The sequence below is a fragment of the Brachyhypopomus gauderio genome, chromosome 7 (assembly GCF_052324685.1).
Source record: "Brachyhypopomus gauderio isolate BG-103 chromosome 7, BGAUD_0.2, whole genome shotgun sequence".
Lineage (NCBI taxonomy): Eukaryota > Metazoa > Chordata > Actinopteri > Gymnotiformes > Hypopomidae > Brachyhypopomus > Brachyhypopomus gauderio.
The window spans coordinates 797,695-810,658 of NC_135217.1; the positions used below are offsets into that span (position 1 = coordinate 797,695).

The 12,964-nt window shown below is 41.7% G+C and overlaps 1 protein-coding gene across 1 annotated transcript in view; it reads right to left on the reverse strand.

The window, feature by feature from the left end:
- Positions 1-152: 152 nt before the first annotated feature.
- LOC143518338 (uncharacterized) overlaps positions 153-12,964 on the reverse strand; it is an 81,366-nt gene continuing 68,554 nt past the window's right edge. The window contains exons 6-11 of the mRNA XM_077010774.1: positions 12,218-12,251; positions 11,820-11,833; positions 9,913-9,973; positions 2,977-3,882; positions 487-555; positions 153-388 (exon numbers count right to left, since the gene is read on the reverse strand). Of these exons, the coding sequence (XP_076866889.1) occupies positions 153-388; positions 487-555; positions 2,977-3,882; positions 9,913-9,973; positions 11,820-11,833; positions 12,218-12,251 (1,320 nt within the window). The remainder of the gene's footprint in view (positions 389-486; positions 556-2,976; positions 3,883-9,912; positions 9,974-11,819; positions 11,834-12,217; positions 12,252-12,964) is intronic.

The following is a 12,964-nucleotide window of genomic DNA, read 5'->3' on the forward strand; positions in this document are numbered from 1 at the left end:
TGGCAAACTCTTTGTCCTCCTGTGTATAGCTGCTGAGTCTGGAGTTAACAGATCACTGATATCATGAAGCTAATCTGTTATTTTGTACATTAATTTATTGCTTAAAATTTATCCTTGTTGTGATACCTTTAAACCGCTGATTTAATAAGAAATTATTTACTTTTTGGCAACTTCAAACCATTGCTGTATCTTCTCCTGACTGGGACTGGTGGGTCTGGGTCTGTCCTCTCCTGCAGCTGCCTGCTTCTCTCCTCTAGAAGTCTGTCTTTCTCCTCAATCTCCTGGTCTATCTCTTCAAGCTGTTTGTTCTTTTCTGCCAGATCGGTGTTCTGTTGGTCCAGTACGGGTTCCTGTACTGGAGAATCTGACCTGGAGGATTCTCCACTCACTGGAAATGAATAAAGCATTTTACACAAATTTTTTTTACTGCGACCTGGGTGTTAATAAATCCTCAAGATTCTATTTGTAACTCTATTAATCCCGTACTGTTTGGAGATTCTTCCATACTGTTACTCTTCCTGGGTGGAGCTGCTGAGTCTGATGTCTCTCCACTCACTATAATACCGCAGAACCAGCCAGAATTGAGATCAGGTTATTCAGAAGGCAGAGTAACACATGAGCATTATTAAAATAATCTGTGAAAGACTATGAGGAACTATTTTGAAAGGATAACTTGTATTTGGCCTCAATACTCACTAGGTTAGGGTCTGTAGTATGGACTAAGTCACATCTTCCCGAGCCCCACCTGTTTTCGCCGTTTCCATAGTTTCCCTTTGTCTGTCACGCCCCTGTTATATTTACTCACCTGTGTTTCGTTTATTCCTGGTGTTTCTGTGTATTTATTCCCCGTCGTGTCTAGTGCTCCCTGTCTGTCATTGTTCCTTATGCTCTCTCTATGTTGTGTTTAGTTGGTTGTGTTTCACCCTTGCTATTTCCTCAATAGTTTTGTAAGTCTTTCCCTGTAAGTGTTTTATTCCTCACACTCTCTCTCCAGTGTATTTAATTCTGGTTTGCCTTTTCGCCTATGTCTCGTAGTTTCTCTATCATCCATGTTATTAGTTCTGCCTGTTTCCCGTGTATTCTGATATTCCCCATACTGTGAATTGCTTGTTGATATGTTTAGTTGCCCTACAATTGTCCTTTATATTTTCTGTCGTACCTGTTCTAACATGTCCTAAGTGGTCACGTTGTTCCCTGTCTTTTGTACTTGTGTTGGTATAATCCTGTCCTTAGAGTCTGATTTTTGCCTATTCCTCTCCCCTTGATTTGTACTGAGCTGGGTTTATTATCAAATATTCAAATCTTGCGTTTGCGTCACTACCGCCTTGTCCGTCCGTTACAGTAGCAGATGTTATTCTTCAGTTGCTTCTAAGGCTTATCATGTTGAATGTGGTAATGAAACTTTTCATATAGTATTACACTTTATTTGAATTAATAAAACTGTCACGCTACAGCCCCTGACCCCTCCCCTTCGGGTGTGTTTGTCGTCGTTGTGTCTGAGTGTGTTCATCAGTCTCACCTGTGGCTCGTCTCGTGATCACTTGGGGCTTATGTGGTCTGTCTATTTCGCGCAGTGTCTCGTGCTCGTCTTTGTTTGAGTCAGTCCACGTCATATGTGTAAGTGTTATACGTGCGCTGTCCGCGCTACTTTGTGTTGAAATAAAAGTGATGTTAGCCTGTACAAGGTCGGACTCGTGCTTCGTCCATCCCTCAGCGCTTAGCGTTACAGAAAGACGAGTCGAATACAGTATGCCAGGTTACACGACCTGCCCCAAGAAGGGGAAGAGGCCCAGCAGGCACCACCATGCTTCTTCCCATGCCTGCCCCCACCGCGAGAACCCCATGAGCCTCGAAGAGATGCAGCTAGACCCCGTGGTTGCGTTTTTGCTGCATCAGGCGCAGGCTAACGGGGATGAGACGTTGGCTGAACACCTGCGCCAGGATGTGCCAGGATGTGTGGCGGATATGGCGAGATCGACACCTCCCCTTCCTCCAGAGACCCCTCGCCGCTGAGAGTCTGCTCCGTGGAGCTTTATAGTAGAGGGGAAGACGACAAGACTCCGGAGAGCGAGTTCGAGGAGGAGGAGGAGGGCTCAGAAGAAGAGGAGAGCTCCCCTCTGTCCGTATATTCGGCCCCCACCAAGGAGGAAAGGAAGAGGTGGAAGGCTGCCCTGCGTCCGTGTACTCGGAGGTCACCGAGTATTGCGGCGAGGGTGAGGAAGAAGATGTCAGCCCTCCTCCATTCCTGTGCTCGGCTCCCACCAAGCGTTACGGGGAGGAGGTGAGTCCCCCTCACATATGTGTGTTATACGTGCGCTGTCCGTGCTACTTTGTGTTGAAATAAAAGTGACGTTAGCCTGTACAAGGTCAGACTCGTGCCTCGTCCTTCCCTCAGCACTCAACGTTACAAAAACATCTATGTTAGGTTTTCAGTTCCAGCTCTCTGTCCTGTGTGTATAAGAGGGCCTTTGTTACAGCGCAAGGAAGTTCTGCCTGACCTTCTGCAGTATCACATGTCTCTTTCTGTGGCAAGTTAGTTGTTTTCATTGTCTCTGATCAACTTCACTAAGACTGTGTGTTTCTTGATCAAGGTGATAGAACTCTAATTTCCACTACTTTTTGGGGCAGTCATGGCCTGGTGGTAGGGAACTGGTCTTGTGATCGGAGGGTCGTGGGTTTGATTCCCAGACCTGAGGCCATGACTGATGTGCCCTTGAGCAAGGCACCTAACCCCAACTGCTCCCCACGCGCAGGGCTAGGGCTACCCACCGCTCTGGGCACGTGTGATCCACAGCCCCCTAGTAATCACTAGTGTGTGTGTGTGTGTGTGTGTGTGTATGTGTGTTCTAACTGCACAGATGGGTTAAAAGTGGAGGACAAATTTCGATTGCGGTGTAAAAATCACAATTGACAAAATATGGCATATTTACATTTACAATAACAAGCCTCATTTTTTGAAAATACCAAATTACTCACTGTTTGACAAACTTTTGCCGTGTCTTCTCGTAACTGGTGGGACTGGTGGGTCTGGGTCTGTCCTCCCCTGCAGCTGTCTGCTTCTCTCCTCTAGAAGTCTGTCTCTCTCCTCCAGAAGTCTGTCTCTCTCCTCCAGAAGTCTGTCTCTCTCCTCAACCTGCTTGTCTTTCTCTTCAAGCTGTTTGTTCTTTTCTGCCAGTTCAGTTTTCTGTTGTTCCAGTAGGATCATCATCTCCTGGAGTTGGTTGTTCTTCTCCTGTAGTTCCTTTCCCAGTGTCTCCAGTTGGTTTTTACTGGTTTCCACCTCTCTGAGTATGTTCTTTGGCAATTGCAGGTTTCTGATCAGCTGTCTGTTTGTCTCTATTACTGTAGTTGTACCCTTCTCTCTGTTCTCTATCTCCAGTCTGAGGTTCTTCACCATGTTTCTCCTCTCCTCCTGCAACCTTTTCAGCTCCTGTTCTGCCTCCTTCATCTGCTGATCTTCTCTCTCCAGTTCTCTCCTCTTCACATCATCTCTGTCCACTGATAACTTTTTCTCACATCTATATTTTAGTTTTTTATGTTTTTTAATCCTTTCTTTCAGTTTCTCCACTGGTTCTGCTGAGCTCCTCAGAGCTTCCACCACAGCCCTCACTTCGTCTCTCATCTCCTGCTCTTCTCTTTGTCTCATCTCCACTCTTTCTCTCACTGTTCTTTCCTCCATCTCTCTCATCTTCACTCTGATCTGACGGATGCTCTCTCTCTCCTCTTGTGTAATTTCTTCTTCCTCTAATTCTCCTTTACTGGGTGTTTGTTTGTCTGTTTGCTCCAGTTCAGTCTTTAGCTGATCCTCCTGTGATTTCCATCCTTTCATTAAGGTCATTAAGTTCTTCAGAGCAGGTCCAGGAAACCTCTCCTCTTTAAACTCTGAAATAATGATACAGACATGGGAGATTTATTAAGATTATCAATTCATCAGTATGTTAAATTTTAAAACCTAAGTAAGTTAAGTCTTGCTGTAATAATCAACATATCAAATCAATAAACGACATTTAACTTTTAACTAAGAACTAAAACTATGCTTGTGAAAAGCCATTTTGTACAAACTACAATGTAATAATACATTTTAATACATCCTAACAGTCTTATTTAATACATCATAACTTATTCCTATGCAGAAGATCTTTGTCATTACAAAAGAGAAAAACATCTGGAAAGACTGAATCTCAGAAACATCTGCATCTCCTGCTACTGAACAGGTCTCATCACTGTGAAGACTGTAAAAAAATGGTGTCCAGGTATAGACCCTCCCATCCCTCACTCACTTGGGGATTATGTCTGGATTACCCAGATCAAGGCTAGAACCCTAATCCCCCTGTGAGTAAAGCTCTGAGCACTGTTCCCTCCAGTGGTGGAGATGTGGAGATACTCTCTGACTCTCTCTGAGGACCAACGCCAGGAACATTAGACTCCATGGACTTGTTCTTCTAAAATAACACTATTTCCAAGTGTAGATTTAAGTCTGTTGTTAGTATAACTGATTATATTTATGTGTGTGAGTACATGCTAATTTTTTCAGCATTTCTTACATTTTTCTGTTCACATTTTCCTACTGTTATTTTGCTTGGTGAGTTCAGTATACATATGGACAATGTAAATTACATTACTATTAAGGATTTTACATCGTGCTTGTACAGTTTTGGATTGCAACAATATAATTCGTTTTTTACGACTGCTGAAGTGCATTTGTCCAATCTGTAGTCACATTTTCAAAACTCTAAACACAGTGAACACAACATCATTTTCTATACACACAAGGTTATCCTATAACAAAATTCTGGGTCATTTTTTTCTTATTTACAATTGCTTGTACACAGCATGTCAAAAATGAAAACCTAAGGTTCAAAACCTTAAATATTGTATAAAATGCAAAGTTCTGCAAAAACAAAGGCAGCTGAAAATCTATTACTGTAATACATATTTTTTGCACATATAGATAAATGAAATAAAATGAAGTACAGTAATGTACGGGTCAGAGAGGAGCAAATATAACAATTTGTCCTGCAATCTCAAGTGCTGATTTGGTCCTTCACAAATGCCAGATTGGTCCCTAACATTCTAACATTGACCTCCTTCTTTCGTTTTTGAATGAACTCTACCAACAACTGGTTCCAGAAGATGTGATATCACAAATGTGACGTGACAATGTAGCATTCTGTCATTCTCATGTCATCACAAACTGGTTTATAGACCATCCAAGAGTGATGTCCCTTTTCCTCCCACCCTACTCGCTTTTCCTCAACCCCACTAAGGAACCTTTTTCAGTCTGGAGGTGGAAGGTGTATCATCATCGGCCCCATGACCAAATGTTCCTCCTGGATGCAATAGATCCCGGCTGCAGAGACATTTCAGCTGAAGACTGCCAGGGGTGAATAAGGCATACCAAGCTTTTCTATCCCAGGTGCATGGCAAGGATCAGCATCAGATGTGATGTGGATGAAAACATGTGGTCAACTGCTGAAGACCGTTTACATTACACCTAACAAGAATTTTCAGTTTTGTTTCCTGTTTTTTTTACCCTTGTGTGGCTTTTTTTGTATATGTGTATTTTTACACATATGGGACCATGGCTAATTATGTTTACAATTATGGTGTTAATTTTTTGGGTTAGGCCACAATTTACAGTAATGTCCCTAATACAGTAAAATAACCTTTACTGCAAAACTGTTACTGACTTTTTTGTCTAATCTACGTTCCATATAGTACCTAACAGTAAATATCACTCATTGTGTAGACAGTATGTTGCCAAAAATGTACATTTGAAATAAAAAGTCCAAATGAAGCGGATTACAGTAAAAATGAACTGACTAAGGAAACAGATGTTACTGTAAAATGTCTGTTGTTTGCTGGGAGAGAGTAAAATATTACATGTAATACTATTTCTGTATTGCCATCAAATGTTAGTTTTTACAGTGGTTAAGCAGTGATTGACTATGTTCATTTCGAATAGAGAATCTGTGCTTGTGTTTGAAAGAATGATTGGATACTGAACAAGGTTTGCTGTGTTTTAACAAAGTTGGTGTATAAAGAGAAAACTTTTGTTTGCGTTGTGAAATGCAGAGTTGGTATTTAGTTAAGAAAATGTTCTTTGAACAGGATATTAACTATTTGAATATTTGTATGAGATAAATGTGTTGCTGTGTTTAGAGTTTTGAAAATGTATCACAAGTATTGGGAAACGCATGTTAGCAGTTGTAAAAAAACTGTAATTTTCCAAAATGCTCTAATGGATATACTTTAGATTTGGTCTGCTGTTCTGGTGTAACTCCGCACAACTGCACTTCCACATCTTTCTGCTACTACTGATGATTTGGTTCACTATAACTATCACTATAATACTGGATTTCATTCTTTACTTGATTCAATTGCTCCATTAAAAACCCACACTGTCTCATTCATTCAGCTCCTTGGTTCTCATCTCACCTACGTCAGCGTAAAAACACAGGGTGCCAGCTGGAGCGTCTCTTTAGGAAAACTGGTCTTACAAGGATTTATCTCTAGAATATTATCCCTAAAATCTCATCTATTCACCACATTACCCCCATATTATCCCTAGAACCTCATTTATTCACCACATTACTCCCATATTATCTCTAGAACCCCATCTATTCACCATATTACCCATATTATCTCTAGAACCCCATCTTTTCACCACATTACCCCATAATTTCTCTAGAACCCCATCTATTCATCACATTACCCCCGTATGATCAGTAGAACCCCATCTATTTACTACATTACCCCTGTATTATCTCTAGAACCCCATCTATTCATCACATTACCCCCTGTATTACATGTTTTCTCAGACCATTTGGTTCATTTCTCAGATCAGAATTGAAATTCTCAAAACTGTTCAATCTCCAAATCTCCTTGTCTCTTTGTCATTTCTCATTGTGTTTAACATTTTGCAAATGCTTTTGTACATTTTGCAAATGGACATGGACAATTGTCTGTTGTTTTTTACATTATCAATTGCTTATGTCATGTTTATCAAAATGTGCTGTACGGATAGTCTGTTGATGTCACGGTACGGCGGGCCCCCTACTGGTTGCCTCTGTCTACAGCGGCAGTTGTCGTTGTTGTTGTGTTGTGTTCGTCCCTCAGGTGGGCAGAGCCCGCGATCCGTCTCACCTGAGGGTCGTTTGTTTATCTATATATGTCTTGTCTTTGTACCAGTTGACCGCTGGTCATTGTATCTTTAATTCAGAGTATGTCACAGGTTTTTGGTTTGCGCACTTTCTCCATTAAACCATCCTTTTCCCCTGAGACTTGGCGTGATTGCTTGCATTTTATTTTGCACTCCCTGCCCATCACAGTTGAATTGTCTTACCCTCCAAAACATTGTCTTTAGGTCATCGTATAGGTCATTATATGCAAAAGTCCCGAACATGTTGTCATAATCTCTAAGGCATCATTTTACATTTATTTTTTTGTTTAGATTTTTGTTACATTTTTGTAATTTATCCTAATTTGATTAAATTTTTTGCAGGTGAACATTCACTTACAGTAAGAAAGGAAATTTGTGAAGGTTTAGAACAACCAATGGTCTCAACCATAGGTCAGAGGTGCGTCTCATGAACCTTTACTGTAATTGGCAAACATTTATAGACACTAAACACTGCAGTTGTGAAATGTTGAACCGGGAAAAAACCAAATGCCAATCACAAAATAAAGCAATGAACTGAAACCTCTGCCAAAAGGAATGCGGGAAAAGCGCAAGTACGGAGGAAACTCAAAACAGAAAGAGAAACTAAAAGATCGCGGAATACTCAACGTGAGAAAACCAAAACAAAAGAAACAAACTGAAGATGCCAGGGGAAGTAGCTGGCTCACAGACCACTACGGGGAGCAAACAAAAAACTTTTCCCGGTTTTCCCGGGACTGTCCCGGTTTTCACATGACCGTCCCGGTTTTCCCAGGCTGTCCCGGTTTGTCCCGGTTTTCCTTCCTTTTAATATTCGGTCCCGGCAAAAAAAAAAAATTCATTTAATGTCCCGGTCTTAACTAGGTTAGATCAAACCATGATCAAACCACAAACCTAGGTGGCAACCCTAACGCGAACTAATGCTGGTCTGCGTGCAAGCACTGGTCCGTGAACGAGTGTTGGCTCGGCAGCGAGCACTGGCTCGCGAGTCCCCTCCTGTGGCAACAGGAGGAGCGACTCTGCGGTCAGCCCTAACAACAGTATCACAAAGTCTCATAATGGAAAGATAAGGCCATGTACAGAGTGAACAGCCAAGAAGAGGAGTAAGACTGTGTGGTGTACAGAGATAAGTCTGTGTGGTGTACAGGGGTAAGACTGTGGTGTAGAGGGGTAAAGGCTGTGTGGTATAAGGCTGAGGGGACAAAACTGTCAAATAAGGGCAACAATTGTAGACCATGTTTTACGTCATGGTCTTACAATAGCTGAAGCTGGTCACTGGGTGCAGCTGAATATTAGAAGAACAACTGTGTTTTCAATTGTTCAAACATTTCATAGAGAAAATGTATGTAAATTCAGAAATGTGCTCTCTGCTGTAATGCACATTGACAAATTCTGACGTTATTCAATTTTTTTTTTTGAATGTTTGCATTCTTATATATAGCTTATAGGGGGGGGCTGAGGTTCCATTTTCACACTTCAACAAGAGAAGGCTGTATGTGCCCATGTTGCTTTGAATGTGTAGAGTAAGTTATTAATTTAGCAGTTTTTCCAGTCAATTGTCCGTCTTTACTGAATTGAAATCAAATTGCAGTGTAAACAATACAGTCAAACAATATTGCTGTACAATATTGATTCCAGTCCAATTTCTTGCTATCAGTCTCCCACATACAATCATGTGTAACTTTGTGTTTCGCCTAAGTTTGTATGTGTGTAACATGTATTTGATATACCACAGAATGTGCAGCTTTCTTGAAATCAAAAGCTTAGCTAGTTTCCATCAGAATATTCAGTCTACACTGACTGTGACTTACAGTTGCACTGACAACATGACTAAGTAGTTTGACTGCCTTGTTCATAGGCAATGGCACACAGACTAGATATTCTGATGGCACTGACAAATTGACTGACCTAAATATTTGCTTTTGAGGCAAATACAAAGAATTTTGAGTGAAGTATGTGCTTTTGCACGTTTTTCATTGAGTTTTGCTGTTGGCACTATTTTGAGAAATGCACTTGTGATGCCAATGTAAACCATGATGTGAGAAATGTACCAAATCGACTGAGAAAAACTGTATCTATAAATCCTATAAGCACTCATAACCACACCATAACTACAGCTGCTAACTACAGTGGTTATAACAACAATATAAAGTTTAAACTACATTAGTTATAACTACACTATTAACACTTGAAACTACCGTAGTCATTAAAACCCATATGAGTAATGTCACGTATGGCCTCGCCCCCTCCCTTAGCTGTCACTCCGTGTTCCCTTGTGTCTGTGTTCCTTGCCTGTTTGTCCCGCCCTGCTCGTTTGTCTCCGTGATTCCTCGTTTGTTACCACGCCCCCGTGTCATTGTTATCACCTGTTCCTTGTTTCAGTTCTATGTATATAAGTCCCGATATTCCCCAGTTTAGTTATCCGTGGTTTTGTCTATCTATTGGTTTGTGCTTTGTGCTTCCTGTCTCGTGAGTACTCCCCGTTTGCTGCCCAGTTGCCCTGTATATTCTGTTGCTTCAGTCGTTCTGCGTTTTCCCGTGTTTCAGTTCTTAGTGTCCAGTATGTCGCTCAGTGTTTCATGTTCTGACTCCCTTTCGGACTTGACCCATGCTTTTCTACTCGACCCTGATTTTGGTATTCCTTTCATTAAATCTCGCTCATCTCAGCAATTGTGTCCGTCCTCTCGCTCCGCTGCGCGAGCAGCGTTACAAGTAAAATCACATTGCACAAAAGTTCTTATTTTCCTCCTCACCAGTCAGCAGAGCAGATTCCTCCATTTTCATTCTCTCCTCTTCTCTCCATCTTCTGTCTCCCTGTGGAAGTGAATTAAAGAGAGTGAAGGGTCCATGATGTCATACTGTGTGTTATATGAAGGACCAGTGTGGATTTTTGAGAGCTGATAATATTAAGAGTGGAGACCCTGCTGACTGTAGCTGTTGTAAACTGATACAGTGAGTCCCCGCTTAACGACGGGGTTAGAGACTGAAAAGTCCGTATTTGTTTTCGTCGTTATGTGTAACCTCTTGATTTAGATACGCTTTGATTGTAAATAAAGTATAGAAAAAAACTAACAATGTTCTCATGTGTGTGTACAGCGTGAGAAAGAGCGATCGCGTTGCCGAGATGGGCTGCGGTGGAGGCTGCGCTACCTCAGCTTATCGTACACAACACTCCACTACACTCCACAACAACACTCCACAACAACACTCCACTGTGCTGCCACTGCTCCTCCGCGCACCGCTCGAAAAAAAAAAAAAAGTCGGTAGTAACTCCTGTCCGTCATTAACTAGACGCATTGTTAAGCGGGGACTCACCGTACTGTATTTGGTAGCACACAATCAGAATACAGTCAGCTGAGAAACACAGTAAAAGTCCAGACTGATCAGATTTACAGTGAGTGATATTAAACCTGAAATAAATCACACAGCTCTGTGGTAATGTGGGTTTATTAAACCTGTGATAAATCACACAGCTCTGTGGTAATGTGGGTGTAATAAACAGGTGTAAATAAATAGATTAAATCATCCTCCTGTGTGTTACTCTGGTTTGTTCTGTGTGTGTGAGACTGTAGTTTCTGAGTGTAGGTCCATGACACTCTGGTGTGTGAGTTGAGCTGATTCCCTGATAAACTGAACCTCTAACAGAATAAAGGACTGATGGAGGCAGCCAGGGGTGGAGTTTCTGCAGGGGCAGAGGGGGCAGTTGTGTCCAGACTGGGGGGTAAAGGGGCTCCTACTGTTACCCCATCATTCCTACTGCTGTACCTGTTATAATGGGCCTGTATGTATAATGGGAACAGCTTCACTGACACACCCAGACTGTGTGGTAGTCACAGGGTTGCCAACTCTCACGCACTGAGCGTGAGACACACGCATTTGACCGTTTTCACATGCTCTCACGCCACACTTCTGATATCTCATGCAGAAAAAAAATCTAGTTTATTTACCTCTGATCCACATCTATGATTCAATGAGTTACTAGTTCGCTCTGGCGCCAACCACCGGCGATCGATAGATCCCCCCACGTCAACAATTTATGCTCTCCACAACCCCCCCCCCCCTCAACAATTTACACTCGCCACCTCCTCCGGGTTCAAATTTCACTCAAAGCGATCTTCAAAAGTTGGCAACCCTGTAGTCATGGTAACTACAAGCTTCTACCATCAGGGCAGAGGGACGTGAACCAAAACCCTCGTGGTCAGACAGCAGCTCATGATCTCCAGCAGCTGCAGTAGAGCTGAAGGGACATTAGTAAGATCAGAGAGAGAAAGGAGAGAGTTCAGGAGTGTGGCCCTGTTTACCAGAATCACCACAACACTCACCAACACCACCCAGATGAAAGAGGAAATGATGTCACATCCTGATCTATTTATACAACCTTCTGCATTTCATTCACTATAGAATGATGCTTCTGTACATTTACATTTTGAAGGAGGAGCCAGATGCAGATGCAGCAACACAAAATGTTTATTCAAATATGTAAAAAAATAGAGGGACTGTGTAAGAAGGACTGTTTAAGAAGACAGGAACACACACATACACACAAGAACACATACACACACCCTCACACACATACACACAAACACACACCCTCACAGACATTAACACACACGCTAGATTACTCACACATCCCTCCCTCCCCCACCTGACTAGGGCTTACCTGATAGATGACGACTTTATCAATTTGAGGAGAACAGGTTAAAAGTAATAAAAAGAATTAAAGTATATAATTAGGGAAAGGCTCAGGTTGAATAACATGATATTTAACTCATAAACTAAACTTTTAACTCATAATCATAAAATCATAAAATCATTATCATAAATAAAAATGTCCTTCATGGACCAGTATACAAATTACAGTGCTCTCTACATTAAACAATAACACCAAAGAACATTACAGAATGTCACAGAACACCACAAAACACCACAGAACACAACAGAATGTCACAGAACATCAGAGAACCTCACAGAACACTACAGAACACCACAAAACATGACAGAACATCACAGAACACCACAGTCCTGCATTGACCCCAGTCCTGCTTCTCTCATACTCACCAATCCGTCTGCTCTCCTGTGCTTCCCGGTCCCACTGTAGAAGTGAATAACAGTGTGAGATTTTTGTAAGATGTATAACAGTCTCATATGGTGTTATGCATGGTACCATGGTAACATTATTGCTATTACATGGTTTTTATTACAGTTTTTTACGACTGCTAACATGCGTTTCCCAATACTTGAGATACATTTTCAAAACTCTAAACACAGCAACACATTTACCTCATACAAATAGCCAAATAGTTTATAACCTGTTCAAAATTGCATTTTTTTAACTAAAAACCAACTCTGCACTTCACAACGCAAACAGTTTTCTCTTTATACACCAACTTTGTTAAAACACAGCAAACCTTGTTCAGTATCCAATCATTCTTGAGATGAACATAGTCAATCACTGCACAACTACTGTCAAAACACTAACATTTGATGGCAATACAGAAACATGAATTTGTAACGTACCGGTAGCTCGTGCTACGAAGCGAGGAGGCGGACACAAATGCTGAGAAGAGCGAGATTTATTAAAGGGCATTCCATCATCGGAGTCCGAGAAACAGTCCGGGGTCATTACGGGAGGGCAGTCGGAATAACAAAGGTACACGGGCATATCCAGACAGGGAACCAAACACGACAGAGAAACACAGAACAGGCAGAAGAATACGGAAAACACAGCAAACTCACGGGCACATTCCAAACAGAGAACAGGCATGAACAAAACCATAAATACAGACATGTGCGAAACAAGGACTG